Source organism: Callospermophilus lateralis, chromosome 11 (genome assembly GCF_048772815.1).
Source record: "Callospermophilus lateralis isolate mCalLat2 chromosome 11, mCalLat2.hap1, whole genome shotgun sequence".
In the NCBI taxonomy this organism is placed as follows: domain Eukaryota; kingdom Metazoa; phylum Chordata; class Mammalia; order Rodentia; family Sciuridae; genus Callospermophilus; species Callospermophilus lateralis.
In genome coordinates, this window is record NC_135315.1 from 59,288,256 (window position 1) to 59,315,218 (window position 26,963).

The 26,963-nt window shown below is 33.9% G+C and overlaps 1 protein-coding gene across 28 annotated transcripts in view; it reads left to right on the forward strand.

The window, feature by feature from the left end:
• Ncor1 (nuclear receptor corepressor 1) overlaps nucleotides 1-26,963 on the forward strand; it is a 155,256-nt gene that overhangs the window by 49,572 nt on the left and 78,721 nt on the right. For 17 of the 28 annotated variants that reach the window (XR_013092677.1, XM_076870297.1, XM_076870295.1 and 14 more), the window contains 10 exons: nucleotides 4,300-4,413; nucleotides 9,716-9,772; nucleotides 10,336-10,388; nucleotides 10,707-10,733; nucleotides 12,755-12,821; nucleotides 15,262-15,434; nucleotides 16,415-16,505; nucleotides 19,625-19,803; nucleotides 20,329-20,383; nucleotides 20,958-21,059. Coding sequence is in view for 27 of the 28 variants with exons in the window: in XM_076870297.1 (XP_076726412.1) it covers nucleotides 4,300-4,413; nucleotides 9,716-9,772; nucleotides 10,336-10,388; nucleotides 10,707-10,733; nucleotides 12,755-12,821; nucleotides 15,262-15,434; nucleotides 16,415-16,505; nucleotides 19,625-19,803; nucleotides 20,329-20,383; nucleotides 20,958-21,059 (918 nt within the window). In the remaining variant the exon portion in view is untranslated. The remainder of the gene's footprint in view (nucleotides 1-4,299; nucleotides 4,414-9,715; nucleotides 9,773-10,335; nucleotides 10,389-10,706; nucleotides 10,734-12,754; nucleotides 12,822-15,261; nucleotides 15,435-16,414; nucleotides 16,506-19,624; nucleotides 19,804-20,328; nucleotides 20,384-20,957; nucleotides 21,060-26,963) is intronic. The other 11 variants (XM_076870303.1, XM_076870315.1, XM_076870318.1 and 8 more) reach the window with 1 other exon arrangement.

Here is a 26,963-nt window from a genome sequence, read left to right on the forward strand (position 1 = left end):
TAGGCAAGTGTTTTACCAGTGAGTTATATACCCAGCCCAGAAAAGATATGTTTATGATTTTGAGTCTTAACAATCCATGAATATAGTATACTTTTCCATTGTAAATTTTTTTTTCATGTTTTATTTATTTTATGATTCTGGGAATTGAACTTAGGGTATCACGTATGCCAGTCAAATGCTGTACCACTGAGGTACACTCCAGCCTTTTTTAAATTTTGAGAAAAGATTTTATTACTTTTACTAGGCTGAATTAGAACTTGTGATCCTCCTCCTTCAGTCTCTAACTCATTGGGATTGCAGGTGCATGCCATTGTACCTAGTTCATGTTTTAGTTTTGTCCAAAAATATTTTATATACCTTGTGTTAGAGTCAACTTAGATACTTTATATTTTTATGTTATTGTTAATAATATCTTTGTAAAATTTTTATTTGTTTAAATATTACATTTGACTTCTTTTATACTAACTAGCAGCTTCTCAAAATTATTGTTTTTATGCTAATGATTCATAGATTGTTTTGGGGCCTCTGTATAGGTAATAGTCATGTCAACATTTTAAAAAATAACATTTTTGTTTTTATCTTTACAGTTTTATTTCTTTTATTTATTTTTCTATTGTTTTATTGTTCTGGTTCAGACTAATATTTAAAGTGATCATTGTTGTTCTTTGCTGCTTTCATTCATTCATTTATTTATGTATTTTTAATTACTTTTTAGTTTTAGGTGAACACAATATCTTTATTTTTATGTGTCTGAGGATCCAACCCAGTGCCTCATGCATGCTAAGCAAGCACTCTACCACTAAGCCACTGTTAAAGAAATGTGTTTTACATTGTATCATTGATTATGTTGAGTGTTTTGTAGACACTCTTCATCAGGTTGGAAAATTTCCTTCTATTCCAATATGATGACTTTTTATTTAATCATGAAGGAATGTTTAGCTATACCATTTTTTTTACATTTACTGAAAATCTTTCTCCTTTAATAGCTCAATGTGATGAACTCATTTAGTTTTAAATCACCTGTGTATTTTAGTGTTCAGCCTAAAACAGTCATGATATATTATCTCTTTTTAAAATTTAATTGCTGGATTTCATTTAACAATATTTATTTTGAGTTTTGTTTTGCAATACTGGGGATTGAAGCCTGGGCCTCACATGTGCTAGGCAAGTGCTCTATCCTCAGCCCTTTTAAAATTTTATTTTGAGATAGGGTCTCGCTAAGATGCCCAGAATTTAGTAATCTAGCAGATTGCTGGAGGCTGAATGTCAATAACTAATAAAAAATTTTAAAAAGGTTTAACTGACTAGGAAACTAACAATCTTTAAAATCTTTAAAAATTTATACACCTAAAAATCAGGACTTAAAAATATACAACATAAAAACTGACAACTCCTCGAGAAAATGAAAAAATTTAAAATCCCAGTGGTAACTGATATGTTGCCAACAAAAATAAGAAATTATATATATATAAAATTTTGAAGAGTAAAAAATACACATTATTTTCAAGCATAACCAGAATATTTATGAAAACTGATCATCACAATCAAAAAATTAACCAGAAATTTCAAGACTGTACTAAAGATCACATTCTCTTGCCATTATAGAGTTAGAAATCAACCAAGAATAAACCAGAAGAAATCATATGCCTGGAATTTTTATAAAACAATAATTAATACACTGGTCAAAAAATTGTGATGTACGATAAAAAGTTTTTACCAATTAAAACTTGTGGAATGCGGCTAAAAGGAGTAAATGAAAGAAAAGAACTAAAGTTAAAAGATTAATGTGTTAAGTACCCAAGGTGTAAGACATTATAGAGTAAAACCAAAGAAAGGAAATAGGAAGCAGAAACATTACACAGAAAATATAATTATAGGGGAGGAGGCAGGGGATTAGCAAGGATGGTGGAATGTGATAGATATCATCATCCAAAGTACATGTATGAAAATTGGGTGTCAACCTACTTTGTATAGAAACAGAGATATGAAAACTTGTGGTATATATGTGTAATAAGAATTGTATTATAAAAATAAAAAAAAAACAAGTACATGTATAAAGACATGAACTGACATGAACATACTTTATACAAAGATATGAAAAATTGTACTCTATATGTGTAATAAGAATTATAATACATTCTGCTGTCGTGTATTTAAAAAATAAAATCAATTAAAAAAAAGAGAATACAATTATATTCCCCCCCAAAAAAAATTCCCCAAGAAAATAAAAGCGAATTTTAAACAAAGTTGAATTATTAGTAAAAATTTTCACATGCAAAAGTAAATTCATACTAGATGCAATTGATTCTATCACTGTTTAAATTCTGCCAAATGGGCTGGGGATGTGGCTTAAGTGGTAACTCGCTCGCCTGGCATGCGTGCGGCCCAGGTTCGATTCTCAGCACCACGTACAAACAAAGATGTTGTGTCCGCCGATAACTAAAAAAAAAAAAAAAAAATTAAAAAATTCTCTTTAAAAAAAAAAATTCTGCCAAATGCTCAAATAATTAAAATCTGAAACTATTTGAGAGGTTAGAAATGGTACAATACAGGCTGAGGTTATAGCTCTGGTGATTTAAAACTAGGATAAGTAAGGTAGGTAAAATTCAGCACAATTAATGTAAAATTAATATAGAAGAATAAATAGGTGAGGACGGTTTGGGTTTCTTTCTTTTGTGTGTGTGTGTGTGTGTGTGTGTGTGTGTGATTTGTATAATTTGTGTGTGTGTGCGCGATGTTATTTATTAATTTATTTTTAGCCTTTCAGTTATAATGATTTTATCCCAGGGCTATTGAGGAAGAATGAAGTGTGATTTCCCTAGGATTATTTATTCCTTAACAGGGATTTTAAAAGAAGGCCCTCTAAGCAGGAAAGAAAGGACATCATTGAAGATACTGCACCCACAAAAATGGTCTCAGGATTTCAAACATCTTTCTTTCGCTTATAAAATAACAGACTATAAGGGTATTTGGAACTCCATAGTGGAAATGTTCCTACAGGCTTCTCTCTTGGCAGATTTTTAATCCTTTGATTTAGGGGTGGTCTGACTTAAACAAGACTGGGAGCTTTTACTACTAGTCTTACTTAGTAGTATAGGTATTTTTTCCTTTAGGCCTTTTAATGGACCTAACTTTAACTTAAATTCTTTTTATTATCTTAGGCAAGGGATTTATGCTTATATCTATTCATGTGGTTGTTTGTTGAGCATTTACTAGGTTTCAGACATTGGTTTGTGTGCTGTTTGAAAAAAAATTGGGTAAAGCAGACAAGTTCCTGCTTCACTAATAATAAGTAATATTTACCAAACATTTACTTGTATTATGCTTTATATATGAGTCATTTAATCCTTTTGGAAAGCTATATGATTAGGTTGTATCCCTACCCCTACTTTACATGTGAGTTTTCTAGATATTGGCTTAAGATTGGAGCAAGAGGGCTAGGGCTGTAGCTCAGTGGTAGAGCACTTGCCTAACGTGTGAGGCACTGGGTTAAATCCTCAGCACCACATAAAAATAAATAAATTAAATAAAGGTATTATGTCAATCTACAACTAAAAATATTTTTTTAAAAAAAGATTGGGGCAAGAACCCAGAAAAGTTACTAAAATCATACCACATATAGGGAGACTCTAAGGCTTAAACTGAGACAGTAATAAAGTAAAAGATTTCTGCTTTGTAACTGCTATGTCAGCAGTCCAGTGCCTCTCGACTGGAGCACTATAAAATATAGTGATTCAGGGTTGTGGCTCTGTGGTTGATTGCTTACCTAGCATGTGTGAGGCACTGAGTTCAGTTCTTAGCACCGCATGTATATAAAGATCCAACAACTAATAAAATTTTTTTTTTTTTAAAAAGGGTTCAGGGATGCCATAGTTGTACTAAGTTAAGGATTAACCCTCAATCTCCTTTCTACCATATTATTTCCACCAGATCTTATATATACTGTGTGTCTATAATACACAGTTTTTCCAGTGCCATCAAAAGGTCTTGAGATAGAGGTACCTAGGTTACCTTCATCGGTATTAATTTCTCTTAATGGTTTGCTTTAATTTATCAAAATTATAAGATGTTTCTCCTTAGTTTCATATCTATCTATCTTAGGGTGATTTATGTTGTTTAATTATTAGTTAAAACAAATCTGATTATCTTTGAATTTGGTCCATGAGACCTTCATAGATTAAATGGCTATCCTACAGAATCATTAAGTAATGCTCAGTAGCATATGTAATCTCGGGTGGTTAATTACTGGTTGAGGTGACATGCAGCAGATGTCTGACTCTTCCTTTCTGGGTCTCTTAGCAACAGCTCGAAGAAGAAGCAGCTAAACCTCCTGAGCCTGAAAAGCCTGTGTCCCCTCCTCCTGTGGAACAGAAACACCGCAGTATTGTCCAAATTATTTACGATGAGAATCGGGTAAGCTTATGCTGTCTCTGATAGCACAGGCCTTTATGCACCATTAACTGTGCCTTTTCTGTTTTTGAATTTGTTCCATTACAATTTTCATTATGTTAAAATCCTATTTCTATTTTACATTATATATTGTAGATATACTATTTAATGAGTAGAATTTTATCAGCAAAGTTTGTCCTATTATGTAAGTACCAACAAGCAAATTTGATTATATTTAATATATAACAGCTTTTCTGTAGGTTGTTTTTCACTTCTTTTTCTTTTTTAATAATTAGTTTTTAGTTGGACACAATATCTTTTATTTTATTTTATTTATTCATTTTTATGGTGTTGAGGATCGAACCCAGGGTCTCACATTTGGTAGGTGAGTGCTCTACCTTTGAGCCACAACCCCAGCCTGTTTTTCACTTCTGAAGTGGTACTTAATACCAAATCTTGATAATATTTCAGTACAGATAAGCCTTGGATATGGAAATGAACTTCATTATCACCTTCAGGATTCATAAATAGGCTTTGTTAAACTTCAGTTTTAAAGTTTAAGATTAACTTTGACCTTTAAGTAGACTTTATTTTTAAAATTTATTTAAACAGTTCTTTTTGTATTCTTAATTAAAAATGTCATGGATTTAAGAAAGCTAGGCCTCAATTCTATAAATCATTTTTGTATGACAAAATTAATTTTGGGCCAGAACCTTGTCCAGAAATTAGCAGTTAAAGGGAAACTGATTTCACCTCAATATAAAGAAAACATTCTATCAAAGCTGATAAATTGTGACTTCCAGAAATTCTCAATACAAAAAAATGTTAATAGGCTTTACGTATCATGGAAGAAAACAGGCTTCTTAGCTGAAAGTTGATCTTACAGTAAAAGTTGAGATTGTTTCAGATTATTTGCTTTGTAGTGAGTTGATTGATCAGAGTCAATCTGTTGTATGCAGAGAGCCTATAACATTATAATAGCCAGATATTTTTTAAAAATTATTTTTAGTTGTAAATGGACAGAATACCTTTATTCTGTTTATTTAGTTTTTTTAATGTGGTGCTGGGGAGGGCTGGGGATATGGCTCAGGTGGTAGTGTGCTCGCCTGGCGTGCGTGCGACCCGGGTTCGATTCTCAGCACCATGTACAAACAAAGATGTTGTGTCCACCGGTAACTAAAGAATAAATATTAAAAAAAAAAAAAAATTCTCTCTCACTCTGTCTTTAAAAAAAAAAAAAAAATGTGGTGCTGGGGAATGAACACAGTGCTTCTAGAATGCAAGGCAAGCTCTCTACCACGGAACCATAACCCCAGCCCCAATAGCCACATCTTAAAGAAAATTTGAGTTTAAGAACAGTGACTGTTAGAATTGGGTGCCATCAGGCAGACCTGTAAACCCAGGGACTTGGGAGGTAGGAGGATCAGAAGTTTGAGGCCAGCTTGGGCAATTTAGTGAGACCCTGTCTCACAATTTAAAGAAAAACAGCTGTGGATGTAGCTTAGTGTTAGAGTGCTTGCCTAGCTTTTGTGAAGCCCCATAATGGGGAGGAAGGGAGAAAGGAAGGGAGGGAAGGAAAGAAGGAAAAGTACCTGTTGGCTCTGCATTTAGCTTAGTAATAGACTGCTTGCCCCTTGCATATACAAAATCATGGTTTCCATCCATAGCACCACAGGAAGGAAGAAAGGGAGGGAGGGAGGGAGGGAGGAAGGAATTAGTAATTCAATAAACATTTATAGATATGATCTTGGGCTCAAATATGTTTGTGTATGTACAGGTAAATAATTGAGTCATCAGTTATAAATACTTATATATCGTTAGTGTTATAGGCAGGTTAAATGTAGATAAGTAATATTAGTTTCTTGCTGAGCTCAATATTGGTCCATTTTATTGAATAGCTGGAGCAATACTTGAAGATAAATCCAGTGAAGGTAGAAGGCAGTAAGGGAAGTGAGTGATGAATGTGCCGTGTCGGGGGTGGGGGTGTCCAGTGTAGACAGTTGCCTTCTTACTTAAAAGAAATCAGAAATAAGGGGTCTTATGTGATATCTCCTGGTGTTTAAGAAATACTGTGAATAACTACAGAACACTCTAATGGGCTGATGGGCTTCACTGTCGGTTTGTGACCTCAGGGATAAAGTAAATAAGAATTAGAGCTGAATGGAAATTTATAATTTAGTATAAAACATTTTATAAAATGTTGACCTATTCCCTCCCCCACACGTGCGCACACGTGACAGGGCTTGAACTCAGAGGCGCTTAACCACTAAGCCAACCCTTTTTTTTTTTTTTAGAGACAGGTTCTCATTAAATTGCTGAGGGCCTCATGGTTGAACTCGAGGTCCTCCTGCCTCAGCCTCCCAAGCTGCTGGGATTACAGGTGTGCACCACCATATCCGGCAAATGTTGACCTTTCTTAAAACAAGTTAATTTTCAAATAGATTCAGCTCAGTATGTTTACTGGTTGGTTGAGTTCTTTAAACAGGCCTTGTCTTAAACAATTTCAAGATTAGTGAATTCTGTGTTTGCTTCATTGGGATATGGACTGAAAAGATGTGATACTCTAATTATATAGATGCCTTCATTAGATAGCATAATAATGTTTCTTAATGCCCATTAGCAAAACTTGAAAACTCCTTTCAGGCCTCTTCTTTCAGTTTTAGCATTTATATTTTGATATATTTGTGCTATAAAGAACAAAAAATTTGAAATCTTATATTTTTAACTCCTAGAAATTGTGGAAGTCATCTTTTTAATTTTTTCTTCCTTCTTCACCCCTTCTGTTGGGGGCTGAACTCAGGGCCTCTTCCATGCTAGGCAAGTGCACTATCACTGAACTACATTCCTGACCCTCACATGCTTTCCTAAATATACCTTGCTACTAGTCATTTGCTGTAGTTGTACCTCTATAGTTCTAGAATCAAAGTGGGGGCTCCTGGAGGGAAAGAGAGAAGAGCTAAGCTGGATGTAGAACACTGAATTTCTCCCTGCTCACTTTCCAGTACTTTCTGCCTTACCTTGCTGCCTTTTATAAGGTCTCCGCTGCCTGTGCAACATTTTTTTTTTTTTTAATAACCTTATCTGTTTTGATACCATCAGCAAAGATAGATGGAACAACGATGAAAGCACATCTCTCATTCCTTGTGTAGCAGTAGTCTTTGCTGGTTGGAATTAAGCTGAGTGTATCTTAAAGAGATGTCAACCATAATCATGTTTAGGAAGTTGTTCTTTCATTTAAAACTTAGTGGGAAGAAGAAAACTATCCAAAAGAGAATGTTAATTTTAAAGATGGCTTCCTGAGAGAAGTTGATTCCATTTGATTTAATTTTCAGACTACGTTTGTTTAGTTTCCAAACAGAATATTCTCCTGTAATATTTTTAACACTTTGATTTGCTATTTCCCTACTCATTTGTAGGTTTCAAAAAATATTTGTAAGTGCTCTGATTTCAGAATAATGACACATATTTTAGAGAAGTTTTCAAAAATATTTGTTTATATTTTGACTGTAGAGTTTATAAAAGTATATGACAGTAGAAGAAAGGAAGGTGTTTACAGAGAAGTATGCTTAAGGGAAGCAACCTCCTCAGGCCAGTTTCTTAGGAACTGACTTTTTCTCTCCCTTTTTCACTTGTGTATGTATAGCCAGTCACTTAAGAATATCAGTCCTACCTCCTAACCATGAGTCTGGTCACTTGCATCACTGCACCTGCTTTGCTATTAGCTTAACTTGAGATTTCATCACACATAATTATTGAGTCTCCTTCCTTCAATCTTTTTTCTTTCTAAGTCAACTTTCATAACTGTTGCCCGTAACATGATTGTTTAAACAAAACTTATTTTGCCCTTTTGGGATTTTTGGTATCGAATCCAGGGCTCCACACATGCTATGCAACTACACTGGAACTGAGCTATATCCCCAACACTTTTTATTTTATCTTGAAACATAGTCTTGCTAAGTTGCCCAGGCTGGTCTCAAACTTGTGATCCTTCGGAATGAACCACCCAAGTTGCTGGGATTACAGGATTGTGCCCAGCTCAAATGAAACCTTTTGATTATTTCCCACTTTCTACACAATAGCCCAAATTTTATTTATCAGTAGTTACATGTCTACTTGTCTTGCCTTTGCCCTGACACTCCTTCCTTAATAATATCCTACCAGAACAGGTTTTGGATGTTCCCTTTATGTTGTTAGCACCTTTACCCGACTGTGTGCCTTCAGACAGTCCAGTGTTTTGCCTTTCATGTCAGTGGAACCCACTCAGACCCTAAGACACAGTTCAAATATCATTTCAATGAAAATTTTCAGGGCCCCTCACCCTCCTCCACTTGGAATGATATCTTATTCTGTTTTCTTAGTGTCTAGTGAGTGCCTGGCACATAGAACATACTCAACATATGTTTGAAGAATTAATAACTTAGATCTGTAGACTTAGAATGAAAAATGCAATGCGGAAATGCTAGGGTTTTTAAGTTTTTTTGCCAAACTATTGATAGGTTAAGTAGTACTTTAGATTGTGTTACTTTTAAAAACGGTGTGTTAAATATAAAATTCAATATTTATTTACTACTAGTATCAAAATAGCTGTTTTCTTTGTTGTTGAGCTATTACGGTTTGCTTATAACTAGAAAATTAGTTCATTATATACTTTTAATTCAGCAATCACTTGGGTTTACCACAGCAAATATTGGCCACTTTATGGTATTTTATGATTTAAAGTTTTGTTAAAAGATAGAATGTGTTAAAGTATTTAGAATGTTTTGGGGGGGTTATTTACAGTAGTGAATCTTCATCCCATCTCTCTAGATTCTTAATATTTATTTGCTTCTAAGAACTTGCTTGGGCTGGAGACATAGCTCAGTTGGTAGAGTGCTTGTCTTGCATGCACAAAGCCTTGGGTTCGATCCCTAGCACTACAACAATAATAAAAAAACAACAAAAAAAAGAACTTGCTTACATATTAGGCATCACTTTCACTATACATAATCAGCTTTGACTAAATTTAGTAAGGGGAGCCATGAAAATAAAATTAGAGAAGATTTTAGCCCATAATATAACAGAAGAATATTTGGAAGTAGGATAAGTTGAGCTATAGATTAGTCTTAGATAATTTGAGTCTTTTTTTTTTTTTAGACAGGGTCTCACCAAGTTGCTGAGGATGGCAGCAAACTTGCAATCCTCCTGCTTCAACCACCTGATACATTGGCATTATATGCATGTGTGAACAAGCCTGGCCTGATATATATATATTTTGAAATAGGTAGTGATTTTGCTCTTGGCTAATATGATTTTTAATTGTTTCATGTAACAATGTCTTTATCTCCAGAAAAAAGCAGAAGAAGCTCATAAAATTTTTGAAGGTCTTGGCCCAAAAGTTGAACTGGTAAGCAGTTTACTTTTTTATTTCTAGAACTTTGTGGGGCTTTTTTTAAAGTAACTTTTCTTGTGATGTAACAGGATATAAACCATTTATTTTGAGATAAGTGGGATGTAGGTGGGCAGGGCGGTAGGGATGTAAGTTTCAAGTGATAGTGAATGAACTTGGTTCTCTTTGCAGAAGCATATTTCTGAGTATGTTTCTGTCTAAGCAATCACTTAATCATTCAGGTAGCAGGAGGAAAAATAAAGAAATAGAAAACTCTTTGAATTTTATTGTTAAGATTAAGGCAGTATTTTAAATCTTCCTTTGCCTTTGAAAGAAAAAATATCTATGAGTAGACTTATTTATTATAGGATACATTGGAGTTTGTAGACTTTGTTACAGAAGTGCTGTTTTTAGGAGTTGGGGTAATTCAGGGAATCCAGTTGTCTGGATGATTCAGTAGGTCATGTTATGGTATATACCCATTAGTACTTCACCTAGGCTTATATTAAAATATTGTTTCTTTGTCTCTTCCTAGACATATGTACACCATTTTATACGTAAATATTTGATTTATTTTATAGCCACTCTATAACCAGCCATCAGATACAAAGGTGTACCATGAGAACATCAAGACGTAAGTATTTATCATCTTTGGAGTTCTTCAGTTAAAAACCATATATTCTATTAAAAAATCATTTTTATGTTATCCGCTGACATTATTATTACATAGTGTAGGTATGTTTTAGATTTGTGTAATTTGCTATGTTATCTTCCTCTGGCTTCTTGGGGGTTGGGGTAACAACTTTGAGTTTCCGAGGCCAAAAAATGAAATAAATTATTGCATAAAACTAGCTGGTTTTATAATCTGCTAGTAAAAAAGGTGGATACTTAACATTGAAATGGCTTACCTTGAGGCTTGAATTTTTTGCCTCCTGTTTTGTCTTTTTTTCAGTGGAGTACCTGCAAGGCGCATGATGAAGTAAGATAATGAAGCTTTTTCATTTAAGACTAGTGATGACACCGTCCCCCACCAAGCCACATCTGCCATTGCAAAGTAGAAGTGCCACGGATCATTTTATCATTATTCAAAATCCTATTCTAGGGAAATCCCTTCCATGACTCTTGCTAATGACGGTATTTGTAGACCCTTCTGCCATTTAATGTCCTGGTGCCTTGGAAGCGCTCAGTCACCTCATGTGGGTGAGGAGTCTGCTCCAGAATGTAGTTTGCTTAGCCTTGCTCATCTGAGTACCAGGCCTTTATGGATGCAGATCTTGGAATAAGAAAATAAGTGAAAAGAAAATCTTAATTTCTTGATCTGATTGAAGTAAGATAGGAAGCTAGATAGGTATCTTTATTATTTTTTTAAATTATCATACTTGAAGAGCATTTTAGGTGACTTATTCTTAGTTTGTGACAAAAATGTTGATATTTCTACTTTATATGTTTTATTAAGTATAATCAGAATATTATAATTATTTACTAGTATATGAGCACATTGCTATTTATATATATTTTTTTCTTTTTTTAATTTCTGAGAGTGTGTGCAATAGTTGACTACTTTGCAGAACTGGTGGCAAATATAATTTGCATGGTAGTATGCATGAAAACCATTTAAATTTGAATAATTTTAACTTTTGTTAAGTGTTCATAATGAAAGTCATATACTTATGAATTTTTCTGTGAGATGCTGCTATGGTCTTGAGAACCTGTAGAAGTAAATTAGGCAAAACTTAACATATATTGTTTGGAACTGTTTGGCTGTTTTAACATCTTTAAGAGAAGAATAGGAGGTAAAATCTAGTAGGCTACTTTTATTGACTTTTTCCCCCCACAAAGCTTCAGTTATATTTGTGTTCTGTCTTTTCCCCTCATTATGAGCTGGAGAATAGCTCTGTCTTTGAATTGTTGCCTATTTAATGATTATCACACTGTCCTGAAATGGGTTATTGACTGACTGACTTCGTTTAAATTCTTAGGAAACATTTTAAAATGAATGTATTGATTGCCATTGCTTTTAAGTTGCACATAATTACAGTTAGAGCAAATTGAATATATCTATGGTAATGCTGCCACTGTGTGTCACCTTTAGAAATATTTACTCAGCTGCATGCATCCATATAAATCGTTCAGTAGCTGTTTTTTCATCACCGTCATTTGCTTTGTATGAAATAGCAAATGTACCTTTTAATAATTCTTTTCATCTCTTGGCTACTTTTTCATATAGCCAGCTCCTGATTGTCCATGCTTATTTGAGTGGAGCCAGTGTCACTGTTAGTCCCGAGTGGCAGATAATCCAAAAAATTACTTCTACTTGCCTTGGCTTTGTATTTATATTTGAATAATCAGCTTGAAATCCTTTCTGGAAGTAGGTGGGGTATAAATATTTATATTTGAACCTGCATGTCATTGTTTTTGAAGGTCACAATGCTTCCAATTTAAAAAGTGAAATTGTTACATTATGATATAGGAGAAATATTCCTGTCTTGTCACATCACCCTCCATTACTTCTTAGAGTGGCTTGTGTCATTTCTTTGACAGAAGAAAATCTTCTGTTTAAAGCAGAAACCACCTCTCTGTAAATATATTGGTATAAATTCTCACTGGAAGGAGGCCAGTCCTGTATCTGAGGTAGGGAGGTACCTGTAAAAGCTTCCCTTTTACCTCCAAAATGTATTTATCACCAGAGGTCTTAAGAAGAACCAGTAAATGTAATTGTAATTTAAAAATAAATTATATGCCTTATTATTGGATGTAATAATTGAAAATTAACTATGTCATCTTGGTGTAGAATAGGAAGAATTTTAGTTCCAATTATTGCAAAAATTATAAAGTCTTATTTTTCAGGGTGAAAAAATTAGCATTAACTTTAATTGCATCATAAATTCTTAAGTGATCTTTACCTGTTGTTTTCCAGTGTGTCTGGAAAAAAAAAAAAGTGAAATCATCCTTAAATTATGCTTTTTCGTAATGTCATGCAACCATATTTTTCTCTTCTAGAAACCAGGTGATGAGGAAAAAACTCATTTTATTTTTTAAAAGAAGAAATCATGCAAGAAAACAAAGGGTGAGGTCCTATCCTTGTTAACTGAAATTTGTACAGCTTTCCCATTCATGCTCATTCAGGCATTCAGTTTTCCATTGTTAATGACAACAAATGCTGATTTTTAAAAGTAACTGAACATGTGACTTAAATATAAATCTAATTCTAGTTATTAATACCACACTTAATATCATTATCAAATTAATTTCATTGGTCATCCATGTGTAACATTTTCATCTAGCCAAAAGAAAGAAAATGGTGAGTAGTTTAAAAAAAAAAAAAAAAAAAGACCACAAAAGATAAATAGGATGATCTACATTAGTCACTTAAGCCTCATACAAATGTGGGTAAGTTTTAGTCATGCCAATTAGACATTGTTATTTTTTCTTGAAACTGGGTCAGCAAGGGTTCAGCTTTTTCAAATTCAAATGGTTTCTTTATATTTAATTATATGGCTTGCCTTCTGAAAGTTTTACGGTTATAATCATAAAAGTTAAGTTATAAAAAGTACATGCTTATATTATTGTTTTCATATATATTCATTACTAATTTACAGATAAACTGTTGATATATTTAAATTTAGATTTTGAATAAACTCTTCAAATCCACATCAGAAATGAGCTTTGTACCTTACACTTAATCACCTGACAGTTTAATGAGTTGTAAGGCTCAAGACACAGAAGATTTTATTTGATGTAAAATGTTCTTTTGATGTTCTAATTTGCCAGGCTAGGCCTTCAGATACTGTCTTACATTACGGGTCTTGAGTTTTTGTTTTGCCAAGAACATACAAATACTACGTAAGAAATTAGTTCATGTGTTTTTTTTTTCTGTCCAGTCATTCTGTTGTTATTGTGATACTTGCTAAATCAGCTCTTTGGTGATACAGTTATAGGAGCATAGACTTCACAGAATAATTATAAAGTTTATGTGTTCACTAATTTGCTTAATAAATATTTATTGGCTGTATACTGTGTCTCATATTATTCTACAGTTGTGAGCAAGACAATCATATCGCTTCAGCTTTAGGGAGCAGATACATTAGCAGGCAAGTTTAGTATTGTGATCATACTGTGATCCTGCACGTACAGATTACTATGAGAGCATTTAAGAGGGAACACCTGATGTGAATCAGGCAACAACATTACATAGGAAAACCAATACTCTGAGGGAATGATTAAGTGAAATAGGACTTAGTATGGTAGGCTCAGAGCTACCTGGAGGGTAGACTGAGCTGGGGGGTGGGGGTGTGGTGAGAAATGGAACTGCTGAGGGAAGCCAGGGCCCGTCATATACTGTCTTGTAGGTTACCTAGAAGACTACATCAGTTCCTGATGAGTTCTACAGTGAGGAAGTATAGTGCTCAAGTTGTATTTTAAGAATTTACATATGGCCACATTAAGAGAGCATGCAATGACTAGAGATATAGTAGAGGGCTTGCCTTATATGTGAAAGGTCCTGGATTCAATCCCCGCAGTGTTGCATTAAAAAAAAAAAAAGTGCATGGAAGATGATTAGAGGTAGTTTTAATCTGGTGACCTGGATTAAGGAGGTAGCAATAGAGATGAAGAAAAGCTGAAGGTTAGAAACACAGATAGTAATTTAAAAGAATGATTTGGGATATGGGGGTTGTGGTTTGGAATGGGGTATGAGAAAGAAATATTCTCTTCTCCAGTGCCTGTTTCTTGAGATGACCGATGTTACCAGTTTTTTCTCGGCCCATTCTTGCTTTTCTCTATCCATGTGTTGTCAGATGTGTATGCAGTTCTGTGTCCACAATGGGAGGCTCTTCTGTCGTCTCTTTTCTAGAAAATGGAATCATAATTCATTTATTTAACTCTCGATTTTACGTATTTCAATGGATTTCTTTTTTGATAAAGTGTGACCAATTTCTGCCTTCCCCATTCTTTTCAAAATGTTTATGTAGCATGTATTTATAATAGCAAAAAAGTACAAACAACCACAAACTTGTAACACTAGAAGAACAGTTAAATATGCGTGTTTTCTCTGACAGATCGGAAGAAAAACAACAAAATGTTAATATGGTTGCCTTTGGGTGATTGGTCAGGTTATGAACAGGTTAGAACTATTTACATGTTTCTGATTTTACTTCTTTTTTGTTTTGACAATGAAGACATGTTATCAGAAAAAAAAAATAGCTGGTCAGCTACTAGTAGTAGGTTATCAATTAGTTTATTAATTTGTGTAGTCTTTTTAAGTGTTTACTCAAAATTCCAGGCAACGTATGCCATGTATGTTGATCTTCAGTAGGAAACAGGACTCCCTTTCTCTGCTTTCAGATCAAAGACAGCTTCTCATTCGCAATTGAGCCATAGGTCACTGTAAAAAGGTCACTGTAATTTGGACTTAACCTTAGGAAATAGAATTTATTTTAAAGTATTAGGTTTGTCAGTGTCATGGAGTTTAGTTTAATTATTATTAATTTGCTGCGGGTGTTTATTAGGAACAAAAAATCTGCCAACGTTATGATCAGCTCATGGAAGCATGGGAGAAAAAAGTGGACAGAATAGAAAACAATCCCCGGAGGAAAGCTAAAGAAAGCAAAACAAGAGAGTACTATGAAAAGCAGTTTCCAGAAATTCGAAAACAAAGAGAACAGCAAGAAAGATTTCAGCGGTAAGTAGTTGTTTTAGATATTTAATGGTTGTGATGTTTTCCTTCAGATCACACTTGCTCTTTGACAATACTTAGTATTTCCTTAATCTGATCAATAAGAAAGTTTACAAAGAACTTTATGTTGAATGTAAAACTTAATTACCAACCAACCAATAGAGTTTGTGTTAGTGAATTTAATTGTTTTCCCCCTGGTGCTGGAAGTTTAATCCAGGGCAAGCACTTTAACAGTGAGCTACATCTCCAGCCCAATGTTTAATCACTGTTTTGAATCTAATATAAGTGACTGTTTGGGAATTAATTCTTTAGTTCTTGAAAATATTAATTTCTTTGAAAATGACAGTTAATAAAAATAGAACTACATGTCCCTTATTAATTACCAGCATAATCAAACAGCATTAAATTGATAGCTAGTTAGAAATGGTTTCATTTTGGTAAATAGTTTCTGATTTGTTTTTAATTTTAGAGAAAGGTATTTTGCAGAGGTTTTAGTTTCAGTTTTCTTCTTCATTGTTTTGTTTAATATAAGCCCCTTATGATCAACTTTTGTGAGGGATGTTGGTTATGTTGTTTTGCCTTGTTAAAATGTTTAATGTATTTTTCTAAGTCTATACCTGTTCTTAAGAAAACAGACAAAAGACTGCTATTTGAAATGAATAAGGATCATTAATACGTTTTTTTTTAACAAATTTCCCTTGCGTTCCGCTGTAGTGTATTAAAAAAAAAAAAAGACAAATTTCCCATAACTAGTTCTATCATTTCAATGTAGACATACAACCTTGAAATTTCAATCTTAGCACTTAAATTTGTTATTAATTTAATAGATGACTGAACATATTATTTCAATGTAAATTACTCAGCATTTTAGTAAATCAACTTCAATTTTTAAAAAAAATTCTATTTATAAAAGTAATCTGTACTAATTTAATTCATACATCTTCTTTATGAAAGGCTTTTAAATATAATTTCTTCCTCATATTCAGAGTTGGGCAGAGGGGCGCTGGTCTTTCAGCCACCATTGCTAGGAGTGAACATGAGATTTCTGAAATTATTGATGGTCTCTCTGAGCAGGAGGTAAGAAAACTGATTGATTTAATTCAAGTTAATCCTTTAATTATTAAAGTATTTCAGCCCTGTAGCCCAGAAGCTAGGGGTAAATAAATTTATTATATACAAATAAGTATATAAGAGAGGGAACCTTAGATGCTAGGACTATTCCAAAGTCTATGGCAAATCATTGAAAGGTTTTAAACAAGGTTTAAACTCGTACTATTATTTTACAAAGATGCCCTTGACAGCAGTAAGATCTAGAGAGAGAGAGACAGAGCAGTGATAGGTCTATATATGAGGGGACTAATAGATGAGAGTCATAGAAGGTAGAATGAACAAGATGGATGTATTGAATGTGAGGTAAAGAAGACGATGACTACAAAGGGACTCCTAGTTTCCAGATTAGACTTTTGAGCTGGTGGTGTTGTTTCCTAGAGTAACAAAAAACATGTGTTTTGCAGATGATAGTATGTTCTCCAAAGGGTGCTTTCCAGGCAGATGGGCCTGGGAGAGAGTTAAATTGGAGAGAGCTAGATATCAGAGTCATCTATGTGCAGGTGAAATAGCCCCAGGCAAGGAAGGGAACATAAAATGAAAGGGCAGACAAGTGAGCTTATGGGGATTTATTTATGAACAAGAATGTCATTTTACTAATTTTTCAACGAGAAGGCATACTTTTGTTTCTCAGGCATTTTTTTTTTACCTGAGTCAAGAACAGAATTAATAAAATGATGAAAAAATTTAATTAGAGACAAGGGTATACATTTGAAGTGTATATCATTAGGCCAAACAGAATATTTCCACCCGTATTAAGCTTCCTCGCTTCCCCAAACCAGAGCTAATCAATATTTACTTAATCTCACTTAATTTTTATTATGTATATATCTTTTTGTTTAATATTTATGAACATCTTGAGCATCGTTTTCATGAATGTAGTTTTTATACCTTTGAGGCCATCTTTGAATTCCCAGTGTTTCACATTTAGTAGTGTATTAATTAGTAAATGCAGATTAAGAATAATTTTCAGAACTGGTTGTGGTGGTGCCACGCCTGTAATTCCAGCGGCTCAGAAGGCTAAGGCAGGAGGATTGAGAATTCAAAGTCAACCTCAGCAAAAGCAAGGCACTAAGCAACTCAGTGAGACCCTAACTCACTGTTAGGGATGTGGCTCAGTGGTCGAGTGCCCTTGAGTTCAATCCCCAGTACCAAAAAAAGAATACATTTCAGCTCTGAACATTGAATATTCTGTAGCTAGGTTCAAATCTCTGTTAAGATTGGTCCAGGGGCTGGGGCTGGGGCTCAGTGGTAGAACGCTCGCCTAGCATGCATGAGGCGCTGGGTTTGATCCTCAGTACCACATAAAAAAACAAAATAATAAAATAAAAGTATTGTGCCCACCTGTAACTAAAAAATAAAATGTTAAAAAAGAAAGATTGGTCCAGAAGCCATCACTATCGAGTTTTGCTGGCTTTGATTTTATAATATAGCTTTTCTTCAGTCATCAATTACTGGATCTCCTGAAGTTAAATTAATTACTAGTGAGGTAGAAAGATTTTATTCAGATTTTATCTTTGCATAGATAGCACAGTGCTCATTTTTATCATTCTATTTTATAGACACAGTTTCTGTGAAATTTCTTTCAGGATGAGAAAATAGCTATTGTATAGTTTGTATTGATATTTGTGAAAGGAGTCCATCAGTATTTCATATGGTACCCTGTTACACATTCATGATCAAATAAAAGAGTGTCATATGTTCTTACAAATTGTTATTTTTTCAAGGAATTCTTGTCACACTGGCTCTGAGGGAGGTAGAAGACTCTGTATCTAAGAGTTCTGTGAGCCAATTTAGATTTCATATTGTTGTACCTAAAGAGGTTTTGCAAGTGTTTTTTCCCTCTTTTCTCGCTTCTGATATTTTGCTTTCCCAAGGAACAGATCAAAAATAGTTTTTGGTTATTTATAACCTTTTAGGAACGGTTATAATATTCAGTTGTAAAGACATAATCCCACACTTCATGGGGTTTTGTTCAAGCATTTCTGTGCATTGTTATGTAATGTTGAGGTCCTAGCCATTCCTATAGGCTTTTTTTGAGTCACCTAACACAGTGTTCTAGAGCTCATTAACCTACTTTACCTCTACGTAGGCTCAGTGAGGTATACTTCTTTTGAAATACATTCATATTTCTTGTCCTTGGACAATTTTACCTCAAACCATAAATACGTATTGTATGTAATATTGCATAATATTGGGGCAAGTAGATTTTTTTCATTTCTCTTGCAGCAGCATACTCAGGAGCTTTAAAACATAGCCACTTATTGCTTTAAATTCACCTCTGAAATGCATGATTGAAATGACATCCATCCCTTGGAATTTGTAGCCATAATTTCTGCAATGATAACTAAATCTGCATTAAGTTTCTTTGCTTGTTTTTTTATTTAAGGATTCTATTAGGGGAATGTCTAGAATCGTTATAAACTAGTTTATTAGTTTAGGGGACTTCAAGCTAATGTATCTGTCTGACATGCTGGTGTTTGAACTGATTGAAAGTACCCCATGATTTTAGAGAGTTTATGTTGGTTTAGGTGATTTAAGATCGATGACTTTTAAGATTTTGATGCTGGTTTCTTATTTTCCCATTGTGCTCTAAGATATAATACAGTCTAATAATGCATAAAGTCATGACTTAAATGAACTTAACATTATTTTGCATCTTCTACAACTAAAATTTCATTCTCTTCCAAGTATCAGTTTCATTTAAGAATTCTTATCAAAGTAGTTGGTTATAAAAAAAAAAAAAAAAGTGGGGTTGAGGATGTACCTCTGTGATAGAGTACTTGCCTAGCATGCCTGAACTCTGGGCTTGATCCCCAACATTAATTTAAAAATCGCAAAAATGATCCAGGGGAAAAAAAAACCAAAAACATACTCTTTGCTTTTATAATTAGTTCAGTGAATGTTTACTAGATTTATAACTAATTATCATATTGGATGCTGTAATATATACTGCTGTTGTCATTAAACTACGTGAGTTGGTTTTTTTTTTTTTTTTTTGTCCAGACCATTAGGAGAGTTGGTTTGTGGCCCTTTAAAAATTTCTAGTTTAAGTTTTATTCTAAGTAAGCTTCATTTCTTTTTTGCAGAATAATGAGAAACAAATGCGGCAGCTCTCTGTGATCCCACCTATGATGTTTGATGCAGAACAAAGACGGGTCAAATTCATTAACATGAATGGGCTTATGGAGGACCCTATGAAGGTTTATAAAGATAGGCAATTTATGAATGTTTGGACTGACCACGAGAAGGAGATCTTTAAGGACAAGTAATTTAAATTTTAAATTATTCTCTAGTAGAAACTTATATGTTTAGTAATAGTATTTAGCATTTACTTGTAAATTGAACTTTTTCCACAAAATCTTGACCCCATTTTGGCATTGGAATGGATTCTATTGAGAAGTAGAAAATATTGATCTTCCCATAGTTTCATAGATAGGAAAATAGGTAACAGATAAGAATTAGGGATGGGGAGTCATTTTATGAGAGATTCCCAAACTTGGGTGTTATTTAAATCACTTTGGATATGGTTTTTTAAAAGTACACATTTCTTTGCCCTACCATAGACCAATCTAATCATTTCCTGATGGATGGTTCCCAGAACTTTGCCCTTTAAATCTCCAATGATTCTACAATTGTTACTCAAATTTGCAGTGAGGAATCACCAGGAGTTAGTCTGCACATAATATTTCTTTTTCCAAGTTTTTTTTCTTTTTAAGTTGTTAAAATGTTTGTGTGTGCATGTGTTTTTTTTGTTTTGTTTTGTTTGTTTTTTATTTTATTTTTTACTCAGGTTTATCCAGCATCCAAAAAACTTTGGACTAATTGCATCCTACTTGGAAAGGAAGGTAAGAAATGGTTTGCATGAATGTTAATAGGTTTGTGGATGTTGTTATTTTGGAATTTTTGTGCTCTAACAAGCAGTAGTAATTAACTAGAATTGATTTTTGTTAAGGGCTTTATACAGAAAAGATTCTCATGTCATAATTATAACAAATATATATAAAGTAATAATTTAAATTACATTAGATGTCCTAAGCACAGATCTAATTTTTATGGATAATGAAAGTTAACTTTATATTTCCCTAAAAACACATAATTACACTGCTTGAGTTCTTATTTCCTCTGAATTTTTTAGTGTTTTTGAACAAACTATTTAAAGGGACATTTACTTACTAGTTAATAAGAAAATATTTGAATGTTTCTGATAGCTTTTCATATTTTTAACATAATTTGGATTAAGTCAACAGTTAACTATCAAAATAATAAATGTATTTTTAGAGCACTAATATATGCCTTAAAATATTAGCCATGTATATTTTCTCTTAATATAAATTAAAGAATAGTAGTATTTTCCTTGAAAATTTTTTTTTATTTAAGACATTTTATTGAATTCTCAAAAATGAACTACTTTCATTACAGAGTGTTCCTGATTGTGTTTTGTATTACTATTTAACCAAGAAAAATGAGAATTACAAAGCCCTAGTGAGAAGGAATTATGGAAAACGCAGAGGCAGAAATCAGGTGTGTCTCATTACTGTGCGAAGCTATTTCAGTATTGATGGAAATATGGAGACAAAAAAATCATTTATATGCTAAAAAAATAAAGATATAACAGGAGCCTTGCACTGCATATATACTTTAGAGATTCATGTTTTTATTAATCAGAATGTTAGAATTATTTTGAAGTATTTTGAATGTATTTTAAATATCTATTATGATAATTGGAAAAGTTTTATGTCTATCTCATCTGAATCATGCATTTCAATATCAGTGATATCCATGTAATTAAATATGAGACCTTTAGTACCTTACCTAATACACTGTCTTTAGCTAGTCCTTTTGTATGAAAAGGGAACAGGAAGTATAAGGGAGAGACGGATAGCATGATAACTAGAGGAGAGGATTGTTTACTGTAATGCATGGGAACTGATCTTGTTTTAGATTAACTTTATTTGTGAAGTTTAGACAGTTTAACCCTTAAAAGCTCTTTATCAGGCATTTTTTCACAAATACAAATTTTCACAAGTTGCAGTTCAGTCATTTGGAAACTGCTTTTCCAAAAATAACCAGTTAGCAGCTGTCACAGCTATTGTTTGCATTGCCAGTGGAGCTGCTATACTAATGCCCATTGCTGTCCTCATTCAGATGGATGTCACAGTGCATACTTGCGTGTAGAAACTCTAACAGCTGCTCACTGTTAGCATTCCAAGTCTCTCCTGGTTTCCTTACACAGTCACTCTTTCAGTGTGGCAGGGTCTTAGCCCCTCCTTCCCTTGGGAGCTCTGGTCACCAGATTCGTGTATTTTGATTAAATTCTCTTAATTTTTCAGAGCTATATCCTTTTTAATGTTTTATTTCCCATAGGACACTGCCACTTTCCAAGATGTGATTGCATGTTCTTCAGAAGCAGTGTTTTTTGGTTAAAAAAAAATATATATAGGGATGGGCAGGGGTTGTAGCCCAGTGATAGTGCACTTGCCTAGCATGTGTGAGGCACTGGGTTCGATCCTCAGCACCACATAAAAATAAATAAAATAAAGGTTCATCATAAAAAAATTATATATATATAAAAGAGAGAGAGAGAGGGAGAGAGAGAGAAAGGAGAGAGAAGGGCTGAAGATACAGCTCAGTGGCAGAGCTTTTGCCCAGTATGTGCAAAGCCCTGAGTTTTCTCCCCAACATTGGGGTGGGGAGTAGAAATTATGGCTTGTAAGACATATTTTTAGTGGAATGGGGAAGCATTACACTGAGTTAAAAAAGATTCTTAGGAAGTGAGGAAATGGAAACAACACAGGTGTACTTTTTTTTTATTTGTTTTAAGTTGTTGATAGATATTTATTTATTTATTTTTATGTGGTGCTGAGGATCGAACTCAGTGCCTCATACATGCTAGGCAAGCGCTCTAACTGCTGAGCCACGACCCTAGATCACAGGTATACTCTTACATGTAGATGTTGTAAAGAGAAGTAGTTAAATTGCTTGGGATGGCTAATAAGGATCAGAAGAGAGAAAAAAGGACATGCTTTTAGTTTGGTTGTAATAATACTGTAGAGGTAGAGATATCAATGATTATAGAGCTCCATAAAGATGTACTAAATGAAGAGGAGCAAAATAATTATTGGCAGTGAGATAAAAAACACAGTTTCACCAGAGATGGAAGTTTTGCCAGGATTTTGTTCCTGCTTCCCCCAGAGAAAGTGGAGTCAATATATTCTTTAGCTAGACATCCTAGGGACCATATATATTTTAGACAAGGTTCAGCTATACAGTTTTAACGGTAGCTTTATTCTTAATGACAAAACAGTTTGTTTTATTTTATTTTTTAGTTTTGTTGTTTGTTTTTGTTTAGTTTCAGAACTTATGTTACTGTTGAAATATTTTCAGTCCTACATACTGGACTAAGATGATACTTATTATACCCTATTTATGCCAGTAACGTAGTAGCCTGTTGCCTCTGATGAGGAGGAGAAAGCTCCATTAGAAAGTTGGTGGAGGGAGTCTCTGTTATTCTGAAATATTCATTTTTTCAACCTAAAATTGTCTGGGACTCTATTTTGACTTCTATCTGTAGTACACTAGTCTTTGTTAATTTCCAGACATATTATTATTTCCCTCTCACATTTCTTGTCCTATATTGTATTGTGCTAGTGCCTCTGCACTGCCTCAGAATGTATTTGCAGGGCTGTGATTTGCCACATTCACACTCACTTTAGCTGAGCCTTATGATGGTTGCTCCCAGATAGGCTCAGGTTTGGTGTGGTCATCCCTTTTGGCAATCTACTCCTGCCCTATTAGGTTTTTGGTTTTTTTTTTTTTTTTTTAAATACCAGGGATTGAACCCAAAGACACTTACCCACTAAACCCCATCCCCAGCGCTTTTTTTTTTTTTAATTTTGAGAGAGGGCCTTGCTAAGTTGCTTAGGGCCTTCCTTTGAACTTGTGATCTCCTGCCTCTGGGATTACAGGCGTGCACCACAGTGCCTGACCCCTATTTACTTTTAAATTATTACTTGGAAGAATTTTTGTTTTTTTCTTTCGTTCGTTCGTTCTTTTTTTTTTTTTTTTTTGTACCAGGGATTAAACCCTGAGCCACATCCCCAGCTCTTGTTATAATTTAATTAGCCACATCCCCAGCTCTTGTTATAATTTAATTAGTCTCACTGAGTTGATTAGGGCCTTGCTAAATTGCTGAGACTCACTTTGAACTTTCGATCCTCCTGCCTCAGCCTCCGGAGCCACTGGGATTACAGGGCTTGAAGAATTTTTTTAGTTTTATGTTTCTCTGGCTGTTTCACTGGGAATTTGGGAGAGGAGGGAGTTAATGATGGGCTTGGACCATTGTCTCAGACCAAAAGATTCTTATTTCCATTTTAAGAATCGCTTAAGCATTTAAGAATGCTTGTGTGCTTCATTCCATTTATTTGTGTCAAAATGATGAGAAGTTTTGCAGAAATTCGAAGGTTTAGTTTAAGGACTTGGGCTTTTTTGCAGAAGATAATTTCAGCTTTCTGTTGTTATGTGGTCACACTGGCTGCTTTGTTGAAAATAGATTGTAAGGAGGCAAGAGAAGAATGAGACCGGTTAGGAGGTTAATAATAATTCCTGTGGCTTGGTCAAGATTCTATTGGGGAGGTGGGAAAACTAGTACTTACTTTGCAGGATCAATGATCAGTTATTTGGTATTTTTTAAGGTAAAACCAAGAGGTTTAATTAGTTTCTGGATATGTCTAAATGAGTGTGTGTGTGTGTGTGTGTTTGTTTGTTTATGCTTTTAAGGATGGAAACCAGGGCCTTTTGCATGGTAGGCAAATACTTCACCACTGAGCTATATGCCTCCTAGCTCCTGGATATGTATTTTTGAAGGTAAAGCCAATAGGTTTTGCTGGATTGACTATAAGGATGAGAGGACCTTAATAAGGAAAACATCGAGTTTTGAATTGTGGAATTGCCTTTTGCTATGATAGGTATGACTGAAGAAGGAACAAGTTTGGGATATGACTGAGTTTGAAAGACCTGTCATATGTCCAGGTAGTAATCCAAGTTAATATTTAAGTATTGTGACTAGTTAAATAATGTAAATTTAGAGCATGGGAAAAAGATCTGGATTGGATATATAGACCTCGCTATATAGAAAAAATTCAGAACTACCTCTTTATTAAGAATCTAGTTATGAGGTGAAATTTTTTTTAAATGAACATATCACCCTTTTGATTACCATGGTGATATATACAGATAACTGATTTGAGAGTCATTTTACTGACTTATTGTTCAGTCAAGCTTGAATCAGGAGGATTATCTCAGGTAACCCCAGAGTGACTGTGGCAAATTTACTTCAAGAATCATTAGAATTGTGCTGAAGTTTGTGCTTGATCCTTTCAATTTTTGATTTCTTCCTTGTGCCCTCTTCCCAACTTCCTACCCATAAGAGTAATTTTTATTTAGCAGATGAATGTATAGTATGCTGTTGACTGAATTATTCCAAGTTTATCAGGTTTGATTTTTTTTTTTAACCAGCTATTGCTGTGGGGAACCTTTCATATTATTTACTCTGAAAATGAATTTTAAATCTTAGAATCATAGGGAAATTAGATTCATATTTTGTTAAAATTGTCTTCAGATATAATCACTGGCAGAAATTTTAACTCTTCTCATAATTCTATTTTATTTGCTCAAAACTATTTTAATAGTTCAACTTGGTAGCATCCTGTGAAGAGTGAGGGCAGTTCTTTATATATTTAATAGAAGTAATAAATACGTAATTGGAGTTTGAAAGCCAAAACCACTTATAAGTGTTAGTAGTTGGAATCTATAATTATAAATAACACGTCAGGTAGTAATTTATTTTTTATGTATGAGGAATATGTTCTTTTCATTACAAGTAAAATTTTCTTCCATTAGGAAATGCTGTGCTTTCCAGCTAAATACTGTGCAGATGGAATTTCTGTGGTACCTAATATTAACCAACAGTGTAAAGCCTGTTACTGTTAAAAACCACATTCTTCATTTCCAAATACTTAGTTTCTTTTCATAGGAATTTGTGTTTTTCTTTTATGCTAACACCATTTCCCCCCTTTATGTCAGCATTTTTTAATTCTTCAGATATTCATACATTTATGTAGAAACATACACCTACATAAATGTAGCAATTTTGAAGTCATTGGTAAATAGGCACTGATTCGAAATAATATTTTAGACGTGATTAAAAATTGGGTATAGCTTTTGACCCCAAAATGCTGAATCACTCTGTATCCAGGAACTTAGTGAGAATGGGAGAACTAGTACGTACTTTGCAGATTCAATGAGAACTCTGTGTGTGTGTGTGTGTGTGTGTGTAAAGTCTTGGGAGTGTAGTGTAAAGCACATGGAGAGTATCTAATAGTTGGTAGTTAAGATTTATTTATTGTCATCATCATGGTGTGTTTTTTTTTTTTTTCAGTTGACAGCTTTCACTCTTCAGAAGTTAGTCTGAAAATTCATTTGGTCTTCAAGGCATTTGTTATTAATGTATTTGTTATTTTTTGCTTGAAGTATATTTTGAAAGGAAATATTGCCCAGTATTAAAACAACACTGCATCTGTACACTTTTTAGTTACATATTCTTGCTTGTTCTTAAATTTAGTCATTTTGTTTCTTGGTAACTTAGTGTGTGCTAAGTGGGAATTTATCTATTTTTCTGTTTTATAGATTTGGGCATTTTAACATACAAATAGAGTGTGTGTGTCAGTGTGTTAAGAATTCAGTTACATAGAGTAGTGATAAAGTCTCAGTATTAACTGTTATTTGATGTTGCTATAAGGATCTAACTGGATCCTGTTTGTCCCTGATCATATTGCAGTGTACATACCTTTCTTTTTTTATTTGAATTTTCATTTTATAATTTGCACTTACATTTGTAGTGAATAACTTGTTGATGGAAGTGTTTCATGTTGTGAGAACCTTCCTAATAGAATGATAGTTGTTTATTAACTCCATAAATATTGGGCTTAAAGGGAAGGGAAACCAGGACAAGGAACCACTGGGAAGCCTTTGTCTTTCAAGAGAACTTTTAGAAAGATTGGGCCTCTTCTGATGTAGCCAGCCTACAGAAATGGTTGAGGGGTTTTAACATGCAAACTCCATCCTATACCACCAAGATTGGTACTTCTCTACAGATTTGCTTGAAACAAAAGTAATCCTAACCACCTTTTTAAATGAGAGATGTTCCTTATTTTCTTTAATGTCAGCGGCATGTGTTGTGATAAATGTTTGTGCAGATTGTCCATAGGTAAGATTCAATTCTCTGCTGGCTATGCTTACTCAATGTTGCCTGTTCAGCATACAGTGATGAGAGGTTCCACTGGAGAGGTGATTTGTATTTGACCACACTCTAATCTAGCAACTCTGTCAGTTTCTTTGGATCATTTCCACACTTTAATTAGAGCTGGG